This window comes from Heteronotia binoei, chromosome 4 (assembly GCF_032191835.1).
Source record: "Heteronotia binoei isolate CCM8104 ecotype False Entrance Well chromosome 4, APGP_CSIRO_Hbin_v1, whole genome shotgun sequence".
Classification (NCBI taxonomy): domain Eukaryota; kingdom Metazoa; phylum Chordata; class Lepidosauria; order Squamata; family Gekkonidae; genus Heteronotia; species Heteronotia binoei.
Window position 1 is genome coordinate 145,997,177 of NC_083226.1, and position 20,885 is coordinate 146,018,061.

At 44.3% G+C, this 20,885-nt stretch overlaps 1 protein-coding gene across 1 annotated transcript; it reads left to right on the forward strand.

The window, feature by feature from the left end:
* The first annotated feature begins 2,451 nt into the window (after window positions 1–2,451).
* Window positions 2,452–12,324, forward strand: PLK2 (polo like kinase 2). Its single transcript, XM_060235962.1, has 14 exons — window positions 2,452–2,791; window positions 3,805–3,912; window positions 4,092–4,208; window positions 4,439–4,568; window positions 4,860–4,947; window positions 5,725–5,820; window positions 6,767–6,965; window positions 7,096–7,243; window positions 7,724–7,821; window positions 8,782–8,905; window positions 9,239–9,479; window positions 9,588–9,717; window positions 9,802–9,912; window positions 11,570–12,324. The coding sequence occupies exons 1-14, from the start codon at window positions 2,546–2,548 to the stop codon at window positions 11,759–11,761; spliced, it is 2,028 nt and encodes a 675-aa protein (XP_060091945.1). The 5' UTR covers window positions 2,452–2,545; the 3' UTR covers window positions 11,762–12,324.
* Window positions 12,325–20,885: the final 8,561 nt, after the last annotated feature.

The window sequence follows — 20,885 nt, forward strand, 5'->3', positions numbered from 1 at the left end:
TTCCTATTGCATTTCTTACTTTATGTTTCCTCCAAAGAGCTCAAGGTTCTCTTATCCTCACAACAACCCCGTGAGGCAGATCAGGCTGAGACAGAATGACTGGCCCATGGTCCCCCCATGAGCTTCACAGCAGAGTTGGGATTTGGGATCTCCCTGGTGCTAATCTGATACTAGACACCCTAAGGATTCTGGTGATTCTTATTTTCCCTAACAAAAGGAATGGCCACAATCAGTTCAGTTGCAATGTGCTGAACAAAGTAATGCTTGAGATAGTGGTGTGAAGGCAGAGGCTGCTGGTTGAGCGAGTTAATGGCTTTGAGTGTGTTGCAAAGAGTGTTCTGGGAAGCTCAGCTCACCACGACTCCTTGATTAGGTAAGTCATGGAAAACAAGGCAGAAGACATTCTTGGTGGTGGAAAGTTCCATCCAGTCTCAACCAACTTATGGCAATCCTGTAGGCTTTTCAAGGCAAGAGATGGACAAAGGTGGTTTGCTGTTGCCTGCCTCTGCACAGCGACCCTTGGGCTTGCTTGGTGTTTTTCCATCCAAGTACTAACCAGGGCTGACCCTGCTTTGCTCCAGAGATCTGATGAGATCAGGCTAGCCTAGGCCACCCAGGTCAGAGCAGAAGGTGCTTGGTGGGACAACAGTGGGAGGGCTTCTAATGTCCTGGCCCCACTGATGGACCTCCTGATGACACCTGGGGTTTTTTTTGCCACTATGTGACCCAGAGTGTTGAACTGGATGGGCCATTGGCCTGATCCAAGATGGCTTCTTTTATGTTCTTAAGGCATCTGTAGGGTAAGTGATGTGGGCACATTTTATAGCTCACTTGGGATTCATGCAGAGCAATGTCCAGACTACCTCTTGGATGAACTGTCCATGTGCTTTACACACGAAGCTGCCTTGTACAGGAGCCACTGATCTATCAGAGTCAGTATTGTCTGCTTTGACAGGCAGAGGTTCTCCAAAGTCTCAGGCCAAGGCCTTTCCCTGTAACTTGATCCTTTTTAACTGGAGATGTCAGAAACTGAACAAGGGACCTTTTGCTTGCCAAGCACACACTCTACCTCAGAATCACAGTCTCTTCCTAAATGTACATTTTGAGGATATTCTAGACAGAAAAGGAGGGTCCTGTCAGCAGGCAACTCCTTGGAAAAGGCTCCCTGAGGGCAGGAAGGTAGGAGCAAAGGTGAATGATGCATTACCACACATTCTTTTCTGAAGAGCAATTACCCTAATTCCATATACATAGATGGTGATTACTAATAACTTCTTAAGTATGATTAAATTTACTTCTCTTTCCTGAAAGACAAAACTGCTTGGGAAGAAAGGAGGAGAGGAATCCAAAGTGGTCTCTTCTCCCAACACATCAGTGTAGACTCCAGTAGATGGCAGTCCTTCAACGACTATGCATGTACAGAAATTAATCTTCCATGAATCTCCACAAATGCAGGCAGAACAACTACAGGATCTTTAGTCTCACGTTTCAGCTGGAGTTTAGGAGTGCTTGCAGGGCTACAAAAATCTCTATGCAAAAAGCACCGCTGTGCAGAACTAGAAAGAAGGGGTTGTGTGTAAATCATCACATGTGACAAATGCACCTGTATGTGTATCAAAATACATGTACCGATGTTCATGTGTTTTCCCATGGGAACACTACCAAGACTGGAAAGTCTGAGAGAGCATAACGCAGGGGCCTGCCAGTTTGGGAAGAAAAGGCTGACATTTAGTTCCTTCCTAATCTTTTCACCGGAGAAATGCCACAGTCATGGGGCAGGAGGGAGAACAACAGGGAGCCGCTTCTGTGTTTTGTGAGGCCAAGGCAAGAGGCTCAAGGTAAACCCTTCAGCTCCCTTCTTGCAGAAAAATATAGTTACGGCATTGGATTCCGTTGTAGGTCACACATATCCCAGTTGGGGCTGTGCCCTACATAGGCAGGTGTGCAATTCTTCTCTGGCGTTGGCAGCTGGTCAGGCCACTATCAGTCAAGGTAAAATGCTGAATATTCACTCCACCGGATTTTGAAAGAGGAGTTTAAAAACTGAGGAAAATGTCCAAGTACCCATCCGCTCGTCGCTCTACATTTCCACAATGCCACCTGTAGCGCTATGGTGCTATGATAAAGACAAAAAAACCATTCTCCTAAAGCGTTACTCGGGAGTCGGTGTCACCGCGTCCGGTGGCACTTAACACCTAATCAAAGGCGCTTGGGAAGGAAGGCGATTGTCATTACAAGCCTCTCCGCCAGGGGCGCGCAAGCGAAGCCTGCCGCCACCGAACGCCGAGCGCGCTTCGCCTCTCCGCCGGCCAATGCGGAGCTCCGTCAGGTTTTCTCCGCGGCTGGCCGGAGAACGCGACTGCTGGGCGGGCCGCTGTTGTGACGTCACGGGGCGGGGCGGGGCCAAGGCCCGCGCTATAAAAGGCAGCCGAACCGCCTCCCGCTCCGCACAGCGAGTGGTTTGCAACAAGCGGTGTCCGGAGCGGGGCGGGCAGAAGCTGGCGCGGCGGGTGCGGGGCGCTGGGCAGAGCCGGCCGTCGAGGCTATGGATTTATTGAGGACTATCACCTACCAGCCGGGCAGCACCGGCGCCACCGCCGGCGGCAACAGCAAGATGGGCGAGCAGGCGCTGGGCAAAGCCTGCGGCGGGGAGTCTCGGAGGAAGAAGGCGGCGGCAGCGGCGGACCCGGAGCAGCATCACCACCATTCGCACTCCGCCGCCGAGGTCTCCCGGATTATTATCGACCCCACCACGGGAAGGCGATATTGCCGCGGCAAGGTGCTAGGGAAGGTAAACGCCCGGCTGTGGAGGCGCTGCGGGTGGCCCTGGACGGGGATCTATCGAGACGGCTCTCTAGAACTGGGGGCAGAGGAGAGCAGCTGGCGGCGCCCCCCGCTCTGCATGCTGCCTCTTTGGCCTTTCTCCAGGGCGGCTGGCCAACTCCGCGGTTGCCCAGGGCCCTGGGGGGAGGGGGGCACCCAATTGGGCTCCCCCCTTCCAGGTACCCACAGGGGCTTTCTTGTGCCTACAAGCGCTTTCTCCCCTTGCTTACCTTCTGATTTTTCTCTCACTGCCGTCTGTTATGCTTCAGACCCCCCTCCTCCGTGCACAAGCCCCCCCCCCCCTTTCCACACACAAAGCCTCTCACTGTGCCATTCATTTCTAATTCTCCAGTGGTCTGGTCCAGGATCTCCCCCCGCTCTCCCCTCCGCCCCGCATGTTGATCTGCCTCCTCCTTGGATCCCCAGATTGCCTGAATGGAGTCCCCAGTTGTGTCTGCCTGAATGGAAGAGCTCATTAAGCCTTCGGTTGCTAGTCTGGAAAGGGCTGCTTAGCATATCGTGTTCCTGTGTGACAAATGCATGCTTGCCTCCCTGCTTGCACGGAACAGCATGGCAGGCATCTTCTCTGACTTGCAGCTGCCTCTGTGGGAATTGAATGTCTGCCTTGCTGCTGCGGGTGCCCAGCAGCGTTCCTCCTCAAGCATCTTTATCCAGCCATTTGCTGGGACCCGCACGGATGTTAATGGTCGATAGCTGTGCTGGTGGCTGCTTCGGTATGCAAGAACTGTGTCTGCCTGGACAGCATGCTGGCGGTGGGGGTGGCACTAGTCAATGCTCTGCTGAGCCTTTAGTAAATATCCTGGCCCCCCTCCTCCCCCTTCAGAGGACTTTGGCTCCATGTGGTGCTCTCTCTGTTGCGCACAGAGCTCAGCTCACTCGAACTCCTTTGAAAAGGGGAGGGCGAATCTCTTAGCTGTCACATCTAATGCTCTGCTTTCTCCCATGGGCTTGTCTCTCCAGGGTGGCTTTGCAAAATGTTACGAGATGACAGACCTGACCACGAACAAAGTCTACGCTGCCAAGATCATTCCACACAGCCGAGTGGCCAAGCCTCATCAAAGAGAGAAGGTGCGTGCCTCCCTCCGTGACGCGGCGCTCAGGAATCTCTCTTATGTGCCTGGGTGGCCCTTCCCTCTTCCTGCAGTGGCTTACTCATGTGTAAGCCCTGTCTTTTTTTCCCACGGTGGCTGAGCCATTACTGCAAGCCACGCAGGTATGACCCTTTTCCCTCCCGTTTCTCCCCACAGATCGATAAAGAAATTGAGCTGCACAGGTTGCTCAATCACAGGCATATTGTGCAGTTCTACCATTACTTTGAGGACAAAGAGAATATTTACATTCTTCTGGAGTACTGCAGTCGAAGGGTGAGCATGCGTCCCTGGGGAGCAATCCGGTATTCACTTGCATGGAATTGGCAGCTAACTTAAAATGTGTGGCGGGGTGTGCAAGGTATCTTCTGCAACTGCTTTGAGCAGTTCTTATTCCTTCCCTCTTCATCCCAGTTTTTAATACAGGCTAAATCTTGTGTCTGGCTTTGGTCCGGTGACCTTGTCTTGTGCCTTGTTTCCTTCTCCCCCCCCCCGCCCCCAATCAGTCTATGGCTCACATCTTGAAAGCCAGGAAGGTATTGACGGCGCCAGAAGTCCGATACTACCTCAGGCAGATTGTGTTGGGACTGAAATACCTTCACGAGCAAGAAATCTTGCACAGAGATCTGAAGCTAGGTGAGTGGGTTGCCCTTCCTACGATACGCTGGGCTTGTATTAAAAGCTGTTCGACAATGGAAGTGGGGTTTTTTTCTTAGTGCTATTAAAATTACACTCATGGGGATTAATTGATAGGATCAGTTATCTTGCAATATGGTTTTGGAATGCCTGAGCAATAGTGCTAAGTAGCTTTCTTTATTAAATGAATATCTTCTGGCTTCCTTTGGGCATGAGTCAGCACTTGTCTAGTACATCATTATGTTGACTGGGCACTCAACTGGCTTTTCCCTCCACCCCTTTTTCCCACAGGTAACTTCTTCATTAATGATGCCATGGAATTAAAAGTAGGTGATTTTGGACTGGCAGCAAGGCTTGAACCTTTGGAGCACAGAAGGCGGTAAGGATCTGAGAGACAATCTTTGTCATGACCTAAAATTGACTCCTTTCATCATCATGTATTTCAAGGCCACAGTGGGATTGCCTTGGGGACTCCTAGTTTTATATGGCAATGAGATGTGCAAGTATTGCTAGCACATTGCTTGGGCCTCTTTCCAGAATAGGTCAGTGCATGAACACACATGAAGCTGCCTTATACTGAATCAGACCACTGATCCATCGGAGTATTGTCTACTCAGACTGGCAGCAGCTCTCCAGGGTCTCAGGCTGAGGTCTCTCACATCACCTCTTGCTTGATTTGTTTTAACTGGGGATGCCAGGGATTGAACCTGGGACCTTCTGGGTGCCAAGCAGATGTTTTGCTGCTGAGTTACAGCTTCTCCCAGATTTGTCCTGTCTTTTACACACAAACAATCCCGATGGTTTTTAGGCCCACTTCCTTTTTATCAGGTTACTGCATAAAACTGCCAGTGAATTGTCGTAATGGACCATTGATGAACCTTCAGTAACAGCAGGTCTACTGCTGGTTGTGTACTGTTGAGATTATGCCTATAGTTGAGGCCTGCTGGAACTGGAGCAAAGGGCCCATGTGGAAATCTGCCCAGTATTTAACTCTTAGCTTATTTGGCCAAATTTCTTCCTTAGTAGTAGGCAAACTTATTTGTAGATGTGCATGTTTCATTGCAATCTATTATAAACATGTTGAAAAGGAGTAATTGGAAAAGGTAGCAACAGCAAGTCTTGAAGTTTAACTCCTGGTTAATTTTTGTTCCCTCAGAACAATCTGTGGCACACCAAATTACCTTTCTCCAGAAGTCTTGAACAAACAAGGGCATGGCTGTGAATCAGACATATGGGCATTGGGCTGTGTCATGTAAGTACTGAGAATATTTATGGCCTTCTATTCGGGTTGCCAGGTCCCCATTGTCCACTCATGGGGGATGGGGGTAGGGTTGCTAGCTCCAGGTTGAGAAATGCCTGGAGACTTGGGGATGGAGCCCGAGGAGGAAAGGGACTTTGGTGGAGTGCAATGCCATACAGTCCAGCTCCCAAAGCATTGATTTTCTCCAAGGAAACTTATCTCTGTAGGTTGGAGATGAACTCCAGGGAATCCTCAGGTCCCACTGGAGGCTGGCATCCCTGCCTTCCATGCAAATACATAAAGAGATTACTAACTGATCTGTGTGCATGCAAAGCTGTCACAAAGTTCAGCTTGAATTAAGTCTAACTGTCCAAAGGTGAACTTTGTGACCTGTGAGAATTGAACTGTTCAAAAAGTGCTTATTTTTCACAGCTTGTTTTGCTTGCTCTGGTTATATGAGAGGGTAACAATTGATACCTGGTAATGGAAGTCCAGCTTTTAGTCCACCAGAAATACCTGTTAGTGTTGAGATGTCAGAAGACATAAGCTATTCTGATTTATGCTTCTAGATCCTTGGTTCATCCAACCCAGCAGTAGCTCTCGAATGTTCTGGGTCCTCTTCAGATCCATTTACTAAAGATCTTTAACTGGAGATGGCAGAAATGGGCTCTGAGAAGCAGGTGCTCTATTACTGAACTATGAGCCCTGCTCTGTCTGCTTCTCTTCCTACAGCCACATGAGCCACAATTTGCTGACAGTTGAGTTCTTGTCGAGTTACCAAACTTGTTTCTTCTGCACAAAATAGAATGGTGCAAAACGTTGGTTCACCTTCCGGTTGTAACTTCTGGAATCCATCCTAACTAGGGAATGAATGAGCTGAACGGGAAACTGTTTAGCATAGAGATTTATTCTCTGCCAGAGATGGAAATGAGACTGGTATCCGTTGTTTTTTCAACAGGTATACAATGCTATTGGGAAGACCTCCATTTGAAACCACTAATCTAAAGGAAACCTACAGGTGTATTAGGGAAGCAAGATATTCCATGCCATCATCATTGATGCCCCCAGCAAAACATTTAATTACAAGCATGTTGTCAAAAAACCCTGAGGATCGTCCAAGTTTAGACGACATCGTTCGGCATGATTTCTTCTTGCTGGTTAGTAGCCATCTTGGGGTGCTTTTTCTTTGTGTGTGTGTGTGTGTGTGTGTGTGTGTGTGGTTCCCTCTGTTCTGAATGCAGATGCAGATCTGTTGGACTACCATTTTTGTGCATCTTGTTTCCTTAGGGCTTCACCCCAGAGAGGCTTCCAGCGAGCTGTTGTCACACAGTTCCTGACTTCAATTTGTCAAGCCCGGCTAAGAATTTCTTCAAGAAGGCAGCGGCAGCTCTCTTTGGGGGCAAGAAGGAAAAAGCGAGATACTTTGACACACACAGTAAGCATCTTATTTATGTACAGGTTGTTTTACACCCAGTTCCAGCTTCCTGGGTGGTTGTAGCAAAGTTACAAAGTGTAGCTAGCTTTAGTACTAGGTAAGTACAAATATCAATTAGGAAAACTTGTGCTGCTGCTTCCAAAGAGCTTGCATGCTTGGGATAGGCATGTCCAGCAGCTCTGTATAAAAAGTTTAAATACCTATTGGGTAGTTCCGTCAGTCTTGTATGCCTGCTTGTTATTGGCGAAACAGGAACTTCTCCTTGCAACCAAGTCCTTCATTAGTGGTCTCTTAGTATAATACTGTGTTCTGCCCTGTGAAATTAGTTGCAAGCAAATGAAAATTGGGTAGGGACTAACAAGCAAACCTACAGGAAAAAACAGCATGTCATGGCAAGGAAAGCACTGCAGGATGTTTCCTGATGCAGTAATTCATTTCTGGGTGTAATAACAGCTGTGTTTTTCCCCTGTGTCTTTTCAGATCGATTGGCTAAAGAAGACGAAGAAATATACAAACTTCGGCATGACTTGAAAAAGACCTCTATAACCCAGCAGCCTCCGAAGCATAGACTAGAAGAGGTATGTATAGTTACTACACAGATCTGTTAAGTTTCTGGGGTTTTCTAATATTACTAGAAAATTAATAGCTAGCAGATACTTAAATGCCAAGAGCTTTGGATGTATTGGGAACACTTGATGCCATCCCTGTGTTGACCCCAAAAATAATAAATCAGATCATCTAGCATCTGCTTCACACAGTGTAATCCTTTGAGATGCTGCTGGACACACTATTCATTCTTGGTTCGTTTGTTTTTAAAAAAATTCTGGATGAACCTGTGTTATGGAAAACTTGGCGTTTGCAGACTATGGGAACCTGGGTTGAGTAGTGATAAAGCTGGCCAGAAATGCAAATTACTTTTGCTGTAAAATTAACTTAAGAACATTAGAAGAACCCTGTTAGATTAGACGAGGGGTCTATCTAGTTCAGCATTCTGTCTCACACAGTGGCCAACCAGTTCCTCTGGAGGGCCAACAACAGGGCATAGAGGTCCTTACTCAATAAGTCCTTACTCAGTAGGCTGCCATGAACCTGTTAGGGGAGGGTGGGATATAAATCTGATAAATAAATGAATGAATGAAATTCAGGCGGAGGCCATGAAGATCTTGGTAGGTCTGATTCTCATGGTGCTTCAAGTTGTTGTGGGGAAGATTCTCATGGTGCTTCAAGTTGTTGTGGGGAAGATTTTCAAGGCAGGTCTGGCCTAGTGGTGTCGCTCTAGCTAATCTCAAGATCACTAATGTGGAGTCTGATGTTTGGGGGGGGGGCGGGAGAGAGACAGCAGGCTTGTGTGTAAGAGTGCACATTCTGCATCCTTTACATGGTTTAGAAACTACAAGCCTGAGCTCACCTCTTTGCCTGATGCCATGATGGGGCTTTGCTATTAAGGAATGACTGCCAGGCCACCTTCAGAACAAAAGCTGCAACATGTTTTTTAGTCATCTTGCTTGGAACATCACATGATGTCCTCTTTCTTTCAGGAGAGCCAGCCTTCCAACACCCCTGTAGCCAAACCCGGCATGCTAACAGAGACCAAGCAAATTGGTGATGCTATCCGAATGATAGTCCGAGGAACGTTGGGCAGCTGCAGCAGCAGCAGTGAATGTAAGTGTTACAAATCTTTCCTACCATATCAATGGATTCTGGCTTGAAACTGCAGGCCTCTTGAGTTCAAACTGACATGGACAGATCTGTCAAAACTCCCATGGATCCCTTGAAATTATTCTGAGAGTGCTGAGGATTCTGAAATTCCCAAGTTCTCCTCCCCCCACAAATAAGTTTATTGTTCCTTGTCCTAAGGGGTCACCATAATATTGACATCCCATGCTTTGAACAAACCAAGTGAACCAGCTGAAGAATGGTACAGAGATGATGGGCTTGGTCATAGTTTGCTGAGCAACTTGTGTAACACACCTTTTCTCCTGTCTTCTCCCAAAGGCCTTGAAGATAGTACTATGGGAACTGTAGCTGATACTGTTGCAAGAGTTCTGCGTGGATGTCTAGAGAACATGCCTGAGTCGGATCATATTCCCAAAGAACAGCTGACTGCCTCTTTCCAGTGGGTCACAAAATGGGTGGACTATTCCAACAAATATGGCTTTGGTTATCAGTTGTCAGACCATACTGTGGGCGTCCTTTTCAACAATGGTGCACACATGAGCCTCCTCCCAGACAAGAAGTGAGTGGCTGGTTGATAAGATGACTCAGTTTGTCCTATTGTATTTTTGTACCTCTCTAACTAAACCTTAATTAAACCTTACCTTCTCTTCTCGGCTTTTGTCTGTAGAACAGTCCATTACTATGCAGAGCTTGGCCAGTGTTCAGTTTTTTCTGCTACTGATGCTCCTGAACAGTTCATCAGTCAAGTGACAGTTCTGAAGTACTTTTCTCATTACATGGAGGAGAACCTCATGGATGTGAGTAGTGTGACTGGAGGATATTGGACTTGTAGATTGTTTGAGTGATATCTGTTCTAAACTGAGCTGTGTGCCATCTTCCAGGGAGGGGACCTGCCCAGTGTGACTGATGTCCGCAGACCTCGGCTTTACCTCCTGCAGTGGTTGAAATCTGATAAGGCACTGATGATGCTTTTCAATGATGGCACTTTCCAGGTAACTTCTTTCACTTGCTCACATTCTCCCCTCCCTGCCCCGTCTAAGATCTACACATGGGGCTGCCTTATAGTGAATTGGACCCTTGGTCCATCAAAGTTAATATGATCTACTCAGACTGGCAGGTCTCCAAGGTTTCACAGAAGATGCTTCTGCATGCCAACTAGATGCTCTACCACTGAGCCACAACCTCTTTCATTCTTTATGTAGAACGTGATCAAATTTGCAGAACAAGGAGTACCATTTCACAGTGTATGAACAGCTGAAGGAATACATTGGTATAGGATGTTGTGATGGGAATTAGTGATTAATGGCTTTGTTCTAGTTTACCATAAGTCCATGAAAGATGAATTCTTGATACTAGGAGTATAGTTTTTAGACGCTGTGGATTTAAGAGAACTGATTTCATAGTCATGCTTGAGGATCTGTCCTGCACTGTATAGTGCGCCTAGATGGATTCATTGGTAGCAGGGCCAGTCCTTTCACTAGGCAGTCCAGGTGGCTGCCTGGGGCACAACCCTAACCAGGGTGCTGGTGCAAGCCCTGGGAGGGCACTGGATTGGCCATCCCACCCACCCTCACCACTGTGGCAAGGGAAATACCGGCAAAAGCGGCTGGAGGGAGCTGCGCGCCTACACTGCAGAGGGTGCAGCGGGGCTGCTCGTCACTGCTGGCTGCATCAGACACTGGGCGTGGAGCTAGGGCAGCCTTGCAGTGCACTCCATGGTGAAGGCGCACAGCTGCTCCTTGCCACTTTCAGAGGGGGTGGGTGCCCTGCTTAGAGTGCTGTTCCATCTCAAGCCGCTGCTGATTGGTAGACCATCCATGGCTGCACTAAGGTGAATAAAAATGACTTTCCCTAGAAATATAAATGGTAATGTTTGTATGTAATCATTGTGGACGGGTTGAAGGCCCTAAGGGCTAGCAAGACTAGTTGATGGGCCTAGGGACTAGCAAGACATCTCCGGCAGTCCTCTTGAGAATACAAATTAATCACTGTGGGCTTCGATTTCATTTTTCACCAGCAACCCCTTTTTTGGTTCCAAAAGAACAAATACTTAGGACTGTAGCAACCAAACAGCATGGACATCCAAGGTGCCATGAAAACATTGTTTTATGCAGTAACTACCATACTTTTCTCTTTTTTTAATAAAGCATGTTTTTTTTCACACCCTAGTTCTACGTATTTATGATAAAATGTCTGTTTTGGGCCATGGCTCTTAATTCTGAATGTAGGCATAAATTGCCTGCTGCGGTCTTCTAGTAAGAAGTTTGTATAAGTGGGAGTTTCTGAGTAGGTGTAATTCTGCAGTGCTTGTCAGATACATAACTGAAAGCTTTGAATTATGCACCTGGACTGTATGAATGCTGCTCTAGTTGCAAACCAAAATATGCTGATTGTTACAGCAGCCAATATTCATACATATTCTTGTTAAGGAAGTGTTTTTACAAATTGGAAACATGACTTAATTGATGCCATTTAAATTTGTTGCCTTGGTGATTTAATCCTACCTGAACAAAGAGCTCTGTAGTACAATTTGTAAGTTCTGTGCGCCTATGGAACAATACCAAATGCATTGGTTCAAGTTCTTTGAACGCCTCAACATGTTTTAAGTCTCAACTTTACATTAAGCCACAACTCTTACCTCCTTGGCAGGTGAACTTCTACCATGATCACACAAAGATCATAATTTGCAACCAAAGTGAGGAATACCTGCTTACCTACATCAATGAAGATCGGATATCAACAACTTTTCACTTGACAACTCTCCTGATGTCTGGGTGCTCACTGGAGCTAAAGCAGCGAATGGAATATGCATTGAATATGCTGTTGCAAAGGTGTAATTAAAAGAACTCTTCTAAAACCAAAAGGACTTCTCTTGCTGAAGTCTACTAATGGAGGCAGTTGGGAAGACCAGTATGTTGACGGAGGAGGAGGGGACTGGTACGAATCACTATCTCGTCTTGCGTGCTGGGCTGGAACCAGACATGAAGCCTGCAGTCTGCTTTGTTGGATTAATGGTGTGACAAGGAATTTCTTTGGAATGTAGCTTGCCTTGAAAGATATGAGTAGAACTTGAAGCTCTGCAGTGAATAGTTCTGATGGAGGACTCTAAACTGTGAATAACACTTGAGGATCTGGGAGGGAGGGAAGCACTCGATGTTGTGGAATAATTGTTAAGGGGCAGTTTTGTGACTGCTTAACTGTGAACTATGGCCATACTTTTTTTTTATTTTCTTCCAAGAACTGATCACACTTGTGGCTGGCAAAGTGCATTCCTTGTTAATAATTTTTTTATTTATTACAGCCCAAAGTGGAAGTATTTATTATATACACACACACTTTTTTTTTGCAACTGTGATTTTAAGAAAACATTTGTTGGCAATAAAGAGTGGGGGGAGGGACTTGAACCAATGACTTCAATGTGCCTTTTTTCTATTGCACATACTTGTACCATCTAGAACTGAAGCCAGTGGGCTACTACTTTACAGTTAGAACTGGTGGTAATAATGGAGTGCCTTGCTCTATTTTGGGTTTCAGCATGGCACTTTGGTAACAGCTATGTTTAGATAGTATTTTTTTTTTGCAATCTAGATATATGTAAAATGCAAACATAGTAGTCTGTCTTATAGATTACTCCTTGCCACATCATCTACTGGACATGCAAGCAACAGAATATCTTAGTGACTTTAATATTTGCTTCCCTGTTGCACAGCATTTTAAGCATAAATAGGACTGAAAGCCATGCTGGTGATGACTTCACAGTAGATAGCAATTTCAAGTTTGTTGCATGGAACATGTGGTTCCTTCAAGCAGGAAACACTATCACGAAAAAAGTTGATGGACAGTACTCGTGAGTTTGGAAACCATTTACCACCCATGGAAGAATGTCCATGAATATCTCTGGGCAGTGTTTTCTTGCTTAGGTATCACTACATGATTTAAGAGTTCTTGGCTCTATTTTGAAATTTGGCAGCATGAAAACTATCCAGGTAGCAATACCTCCAATTCAAAATTACTATATTTAAAAGTTTTTTTTTTTTTCGTTTTGATGGCATCTTCTTTTTTTTTTTTTATTTATATTTAAATAAATATTTTTTATCTATATTTAAAAGTTAAGAAAGGATCCTGGAAAACTTTCTGAATTTGTAGCTGTTTGCTGGAGCTTCAGATCTCTTAAGAATCCCTTCTCCCATAAGAATAATTCTAGCTTTTCCTACTCCAGTAGGGAAAGATGTGGCCTTTCCCTCACCTCTGGCTTTGGCTGAGGTTTTCTTCTGATACAGCAAAGACACACATGGTAGTGGACATTTGCACTTATCCTTAGAAGATACTCAAGTTTCTTCCCATTGAATGACACCAGAAGAAAATCTACCTTTGCTTGCTAAGGTACTACTTCACTGTAGAAGGAACTACTGAGGTACTCCAGGAATTTCTCAACATAATGCTGAAGACCCACTTATTGTAGATCTTGCAAACTAATTCAGATGTGCTTGCTGTAGCGGCCTCAGGTGGATTCCTAGTTACTGTGTTTTTAGTGCTTAGTACAGCTAATGGTGCGCAAAGGTTTTCATTATTTTCTGAAGCCCTTAATTGACGATGGCTGAATGTATCAAGTATGACTGTGTCTTCATGAGAAGATATGCTAGTTTACATAAACACAAATATTTGCATACTTCCTTAACTCTCCCTTAAATAAGATTTGGATTAGTCACATGGAGCTACTTTATCCTGAGTAAGGCCTGGTCTATCAAAGTCAGTATTCTCTATATTGATTGGCAGCAGTGTGTGGATGAAGGGTAGAGTAAGCTCATATTCTAGCCAAGTTTCTCAGTTGGGTTTTCTTTGGGCATAATAGATCTTAGAAGGAGGGCAGGGGGTTGTGCAGTATCACAGATCTTAGAAGGCAGGGGGCTATTGCATCATCAGAAGTTTATCAGGAAATCTCTGATATAATAGTAGCCACAATACCTATCAGTGGGTTTTGGTGGAACTGTTTCCTTTTTAAGTGTCCTTCCTCTTTATCCCCTTCTCCATATTACTTCCTCGCTATGCCTTATTATCTTTCATGTTACTTTCTTTCCTTTTTGAGCTACTCTGTCCTGCACTCTTATGACTAAAGTGCTTCTCCAGCAGCTCCAGATGCTTTGGAGGTGTCTTAAATGTGGCAGGAGAGAGACAAAGTTGTAGTAGCTATGGAATCGGGATGTGTGTGTAGAAGAACTTCACACAAAGTCCAGACAGCAACCCAAGTTCTGAGGATACATGAGGATAAAAGGTGCTTGAACTTGAAGCTGTATTTGTCTTCATTAGGGATGTGTTTGCTTGCAACAATAGTGGCTCCACAACCAACAGGCAAGGACTTTCACAAAGATAAATGAAGTAAATATCACAGTTAGGAGAATGGATGATTGACAGTGCAATCTTAAACTCTATTGAATTGACCTGAGTAGGATTCTGAGTAGACTTGCTCATAATGATACTGCTAGACCCCAACCATCACCCTGTTTCAGCAAGAGAAACCTACCACATCCTGTTTACATCCACCCCTGCCAGGATACCTTGACAAACATCCGAAACAAAATTCACTGTGTCCAAGCTTTTGGGCTCCCTGGTTTTGGCTTCATCTGGATTCCGTTACTGGAATCCCTAATCCCACAGGTACTTACTTGCAGATGGTAATTAAGGATCTCTGCCATAATTTATTTCCATTAAGTCAATACTAGTACGGTTGAGCCATGACAAAGATGGGCAGCCGTGGCAGACTATAGCAGTAGAAAAGAGTAAGGGTGTTTTCGCACTCACGTTTTACTGGCGCCACGACCCTCCTGACGCCGGCGAATCTGCATGGATTTCGCAACAGAAGCGCCGGCGCTCCCAGAAGCGCCGGCGCTTTCCGTCGCTAAGCCAGCGCAAACGTTTTCCTGCATCTTTGCGATTTCCGTTTGCGCTGGCTTAGCGACGGAAGTAGCCGGCGCTTCTGGGAGCGCCGGAGCTTCTGGTGCGAAAGCCATGCAGATTTGCCGGCGTCAGGATGGTCGTGGCGCCAGTAAAACGTGAGTGCGAAAACGGCCTAAGAGTCCTTTAGCACTCTAAAGGCTAACAAAATTTGTGGTAGGGGGTGAGCTTTCATGAGTTACTTCTTCAGAAGGCTGAGCAGTGTTATTCTCCTCCCACTAGTCCCTCTTGGGCATCCACTCATTTCTCTTAGTGTTCAAAAAATGCTTGTAACAAAATTATGGGCCCTGGTTTAGAACATAAGATACTTCTTCATCCATGCAATGCTGGTGCAGAGTTCCTCCGTTCTGGCCAAATCTAGCCTGTTGCCCTCTCTGTGTTGGATACTTTCCCCCAGGTTTGCTGTGGAAAGCTGTCATTTCTTACAATCTTTGCTGCATTTATCACATTCTTCTGTGGACCTCCCTCCATGGAGCAACATACATGGTTCTCCCCTCCATTTGATTCTCACTATGTGAAGTCAGACAGAGAGAGGCACCTTTCAGTATGGAGCTTTAAAACCAGGTTGCCCAAGTCCAATGAGCTAACCAGTATATTACATTGATCTGGTAGATATGTAGGTAAGCTTTCTTTTTAGATTTGTAGGTAAGCTTTCTTCCTTTTGGTATATTGTATACCAACAAGGGAAATTAAAAAGCAAGTAGTCTTGGGGAAAGCATCTTTCAGAGTGCAATTAAAGCTGCATTTGGAAAGGGACTCAAATGCTTGTTTTCGATCCTGAGTAATAAGAATAAACTATGTAGGCAAAATGTTTTCCAAAGGATGGTGGATCATGCCGCATTCTTATGTGGAACACCATGTGCCCTCTCTTGCTTAACTGTGTAACTTCTGCAATTGTGAACAAGGAAAAAATAGCCTTAATTATAACTTGTGTGGCTGTATTCTCCCTTTTGTATGGTAAAAAGGCCATGACTTCCTGTATTGCAGCATCATTGTTAAAAGTTAATAAGAAATGGCATAATCACTTTGCAAGGAACTAGGCATGGGCATCTGTTTCAGAATAAAAACAGCATGTGGTATTTGTATATTGGGGATGGGGGAAGGAATAGAACTTGGATTTTTAGCACAGCTGGGTTGATTTTGTAATTCTTTTATTTTAAAAATATTTAAAATTTCCAAAGGTGGTGGTTCTTGCATACTGTGTATGTACGTACCATCAAACTGCAACCAACTTAGGGTTATCCCAGAAAGGGGCTTTCAAGGCGAGTAAGAAGCAGTGGTTTGCCATTGCCTTCCTCCATAGAGACTTCCTTGGTGGTTTCCCCATCCAAAGTATCAAGCTTGTTGGTTTCCAAGATTTGATGATCTCAGGTTATATCATACCATTCTACATCCCATCCTGCACTCTAGTCAACAATAATGTACACCTAAACATGTATTGTAAATGTAATATTTAGCATATCTGTTTGATTCAAGTGACTGAAGACACCTTTTCAAAATATGCTTTGTTATTGGAGTTAGGGGCTCCATTGCTTTCATAAAGTACCCTCAACAGATCTCTCAGACCCTGACCAGGATAGCCCAGGCAAGCCTGATCTCGTCAGATCTTGGAAGCTAAGCAGGGCTGACTCTGGCAAGTACCTAAATGGGAGACCTCTTTGAAATATTAGCAGTCAGGAGGACAGGGGCAGGCTTTATTCAGCCTCCTCTCTGAATATCCTCCAGGTCCCCAGTAGGGATCAGTTACATGGTTTCCTGGTGCACACACAACATACCAAAAAGTACAAAAAAAAAATCTTTAGGAGGGAGATGATATAATTATTTCAATGTGCTAATCAATTATTAAATTTAAAGAAATATGGTAAATAACAAACCACTTTGATTAGTAGGAGTCCTACTAAGACAGGATGTACTGACACTTCCAAATACAAAAAACACCTGCAGCCCACAGGGAGCTTTGAGCTAAATAGCTGCTTGTAAAATTCAGTTCTAACTTTTCTGCCTTGCTAGAGATGTGATCTTGAGCTCATAATCTGTCGCTTCCTGTCTGCTTTCATGCTTTTTATGCCTTATTAACTTCCGTAGCAGCAAACATCCCTCTGATTGAATTGCTACTGCTTAATTAGACTGATACATTCAAATTAAGATGTTAAATGCCATTTAAATATATAGTGTTGAAATCTAATATCATGGTTCATCAATGTTTGGAATTTGCTTTAATAGAACATAAGGATTTCGCCTTTGGGATTTATTCTTTTTAATTTTATTTTCAGTGTGGAAAAAAAATCTCCAATGGCTCAACTAGATTCAGGCATATCAAACATGAGCACTTAGATGAAGGTACATTCTGTCCAACAAGTACACACAGCCATAGAAAGAAAAGCATGGCCATTGTTTGATTCCATTGCTTCCTGTGATCACTAGGCAGAGTGTCTTAAGGTGTTAAGCTAAACGTAGAGGAAAAGAAGGATGTGGTAATTGTGTCATGGTGGAGCCCAGACTAAGCAGTTTGTGGATACAGAATGAGTCATTAATATATTAATTAATATTTAAATTCTGAGCCACTGGCTCAGGCCTGAACCGGGAAGGTGATTACTGAGGGTTGTTCTTCTCTCCTAATTGCTCATCCACCTGTAAATGAGATAGTGAATAAATTTAAATGGACTCACTGATGGGTGTGATGTTGCATGCACTCACATCTCCACCAATGGTTTAGTGTCAGTCCTAGTTTCTGGCTGTTGATTGCCTAGAATTGAAGCACCCTGCCTGAGCAATTTTATCAGAGAGACGCCCAGGTTAGCTGCCCCCTTGCTGAGTACAGATCTGCCCTAGGCCTCTTCAATGAGATATCTGTGAGCACTTGTGCCTTGATCTATGTGAAATAAAGCAATCCATTTGGCCTTTGGCAGACTCTTAGATAAGTTTGGATTAATTTACCCAAACTGAAGTCCTGTTGCTACTTTGTGTTTAACAAGTAACTGCAGGAAAACTTCAGTTGATTTTTAAATGGCATATGAAAATGATTCCAGTATTCTTCACCATGACTGATCAATGCCTTATATTCAATTGTGTGAATGGGATGCAGCCAATGTAATAACTAAGGAAGCTTACACATACACCTTGTAAAACGTTTTGCCATGCATTTTGTCTGTCTTGCCTCTTCTGCACACATATTCGTGTTTCCCCAAATTTTGTGGCCCTACTCCTACTTTTGAATCCTCTAAAATTTATTTGGGTGACAGCATCTTTCTGAAGGTAAGCTCAGGCCAGTATCTTCTTCAATTTCTACCAGCCAACACTATTGTGTTCCCCTCAAAGTAAGTGGAAATGTGCCAAATATGGCCTCCATCTGAATATGTGTATCAAATATGGCTTCCATCTGAATATGTGTGCTAAGTTGTGGCAAGGTTTTTTTTCCCCTAGGCTGTGGCTAAAAAGCTGAATTCTGATTTCTGTAGGAAATGAAGGCAGGTATCTTCTAACTTGTCAAATGGAGTCTTTTGCTTAACATTGACAATGATCAGAGCTTCACAGCCAGAAAGAATGCACGAACTCTAACTCCTAAGATCACTCCTGGACCCAAGGACTTCCCTCAGTGGTCTCCCATCCAAGAATTAACCAGGGCTGACCCTGATTAGCTTCTGAGGTCCGATGAGATCCAACTAGCCTGGGCTATCAATACAAACATCTAGGGCTAAAAGAATGTTCCACTATTAAAGATTTTCATACTTCTGTTTTTATTTCATAACATATAGTTCTAGAAGACTTGCTTTTTAAAGTAAGGATGTCAGTTAAAAGGTTTTTACTTCCAGAGGAATGGATAAACAGGTGTCTTGCAGTGCTTTAAAGACCAAACAAGTCTTTATCCCAGCACAAGCTTTTGCGGACATTGTTTGCACCACCCTGAAATAAACGTAGGTGGTTCCCAGACTCTCACAAGCTATATTGAGGCTACCCTTAAACAATTCTCTTTGACTTCTAGGCATGTGTGTGTGAAAATGCATCTGGAATGCTATGACTGGGGAAAGTGATGGGATGGAAGGAAATGGTACAGAAAACTGGCAGGCAGAAAAGGGTTAAGCACCCCAGCCTCTCTTCTTCTTTTGCTGTTTTGCAAGGAAGAAGAGGCTACTGTTTATTGCATGCATCTGCTTGTAATATTAAACTTGTATATCCAACATAAACACACACAGGGTTATTTGTCTATAAGAGAAGCAGGAATGAGGCTATGACCCCACTGCTTCATATGGTCATTTGACACAACATGTGCACAGAGCCTGTGCATATACAAACTGGATTTGCCATGACTGGGAATGTTGTGCAAGGAAGAAGAGGCTACTGTTTACTACATGCAGGGAATTTCACAATTTTAATTACTTATCGAGAGAAGAAGTATATCCTTTTGTCTTTCCTGTTATTGGTTGCCTACCAACTTCATAGGATGCCTATGAGTTCTAGTATTATGGGAGAAGGAGGGAGAAAGACCCAAATGTTCAGGTTGATTTAAAGAACATAATCTGAAACCCTAAACCGTAGTTTACTTACCTTCAGTGTTCCCTCTAAACTGAGTTAGCATGAGCTAGCTCAGAGATTTTTAGCCTCCAGCTCACACATTTTTGTCTTAGCTCAGGAAGGATGACCCCAGAGCACAATAATTTATACAGTAACTCACAACTTTAATTCCAGTAGCTCACAACTTTAATGCCAGTTGCTCACGAAGCAGAATTTTTGCTCACAAGGCTCTGCAGTTTAGAGGGAACATTGCATACCTTGTGCATACATCCATTTCTGTAGGTACTTAGAGCATTGGTGATCATAGTAATCATACTGGTGGCAATGTTTATAATTCCCAGTGTTATGAGTAAAAGATAACAGCTGCTATATCTTGTGGACTTGTAGGACTGGATGAACTTACATCCAGTTCAGTTTTGACAGGAGAAGTATATGCCACATTGCTTGTGCTGCAGAAGGCAATGCTGGGACACCATCATTTCCAGCATGACCTATGTTATTGGTATTAATAACCTGAGCAAGTTCCACACTGTGAGATCACTTTTGGAGCTATTTGTATGATGACCCATTTATCATAAATGTCAATGGTAATATTTATGCAGTGCTGGAAATATGTCATGGTACACAGAGAGCAAAACAGCGAGCACAACACTTTTTCCTTTACTCTGTTGGAAAACTGAAGAACACTCCACTCAATTGTTCACATCTAGGATGATTCACCACATAGCCCATAAACCCATCGAAGTGTGCATGCAACATTAAGAACGTAAGCCTTTGTCATCAAGGCATGAAATCTAAACAGCAGTTGAAAAGCCTCCCCTTGGGGATTATAACCACGGTCCAAAAATGATGTCTTGCAATATGTATCTACTGGTATTTTAAAGGGTCTCTTTCCCCACCCCGAGTATGCTCAATTTTACAACTACACCCATACCTTTCTATGGTGGTAGGTGGTGAAAAGTACCATCAAGCTGCAGCTGATTAATGACAATCCCATTGGGTTTTCAAGGCAAGAGACTAATAACGGGGGTTTGCCTGTGCCTGCCTCTGTATAGCAACCCTGGACTTCCTTGGTGGTCTCCCATCCAAGTGCTAACCATCAAGGTACTAACAATACTAACCCTGCTTAGCTGGGATCTGATGAGATCAGTCTAGCCATAGCCATCCAGCATGGGGGAGTATACATTTCTATACCCTAGGGCTGCAATCACACTTGATAAATAATGCTGTTTCAATGCACTTTCCAACTGGATTTTACTGTGTGATGTGAACTGGCAAAATCCAGTTTGAAAGTGGATCGAAGCAGCATTATTTAGCATGTGAGATTGCAGCCTTTAATATATTTGATGCAGAATATGGGAGGAAGGAAAGGGGGGGGGTGTCCTTGAAACGAAAAAGACAAGATGGACAGTGTGGAGTTTCTATTCCCACAATGACTTTGAGGAGGTCTGTAACTCTTCAATGCAAGAAATGCGTATCAGTGCAAACCACAGGCATTTAT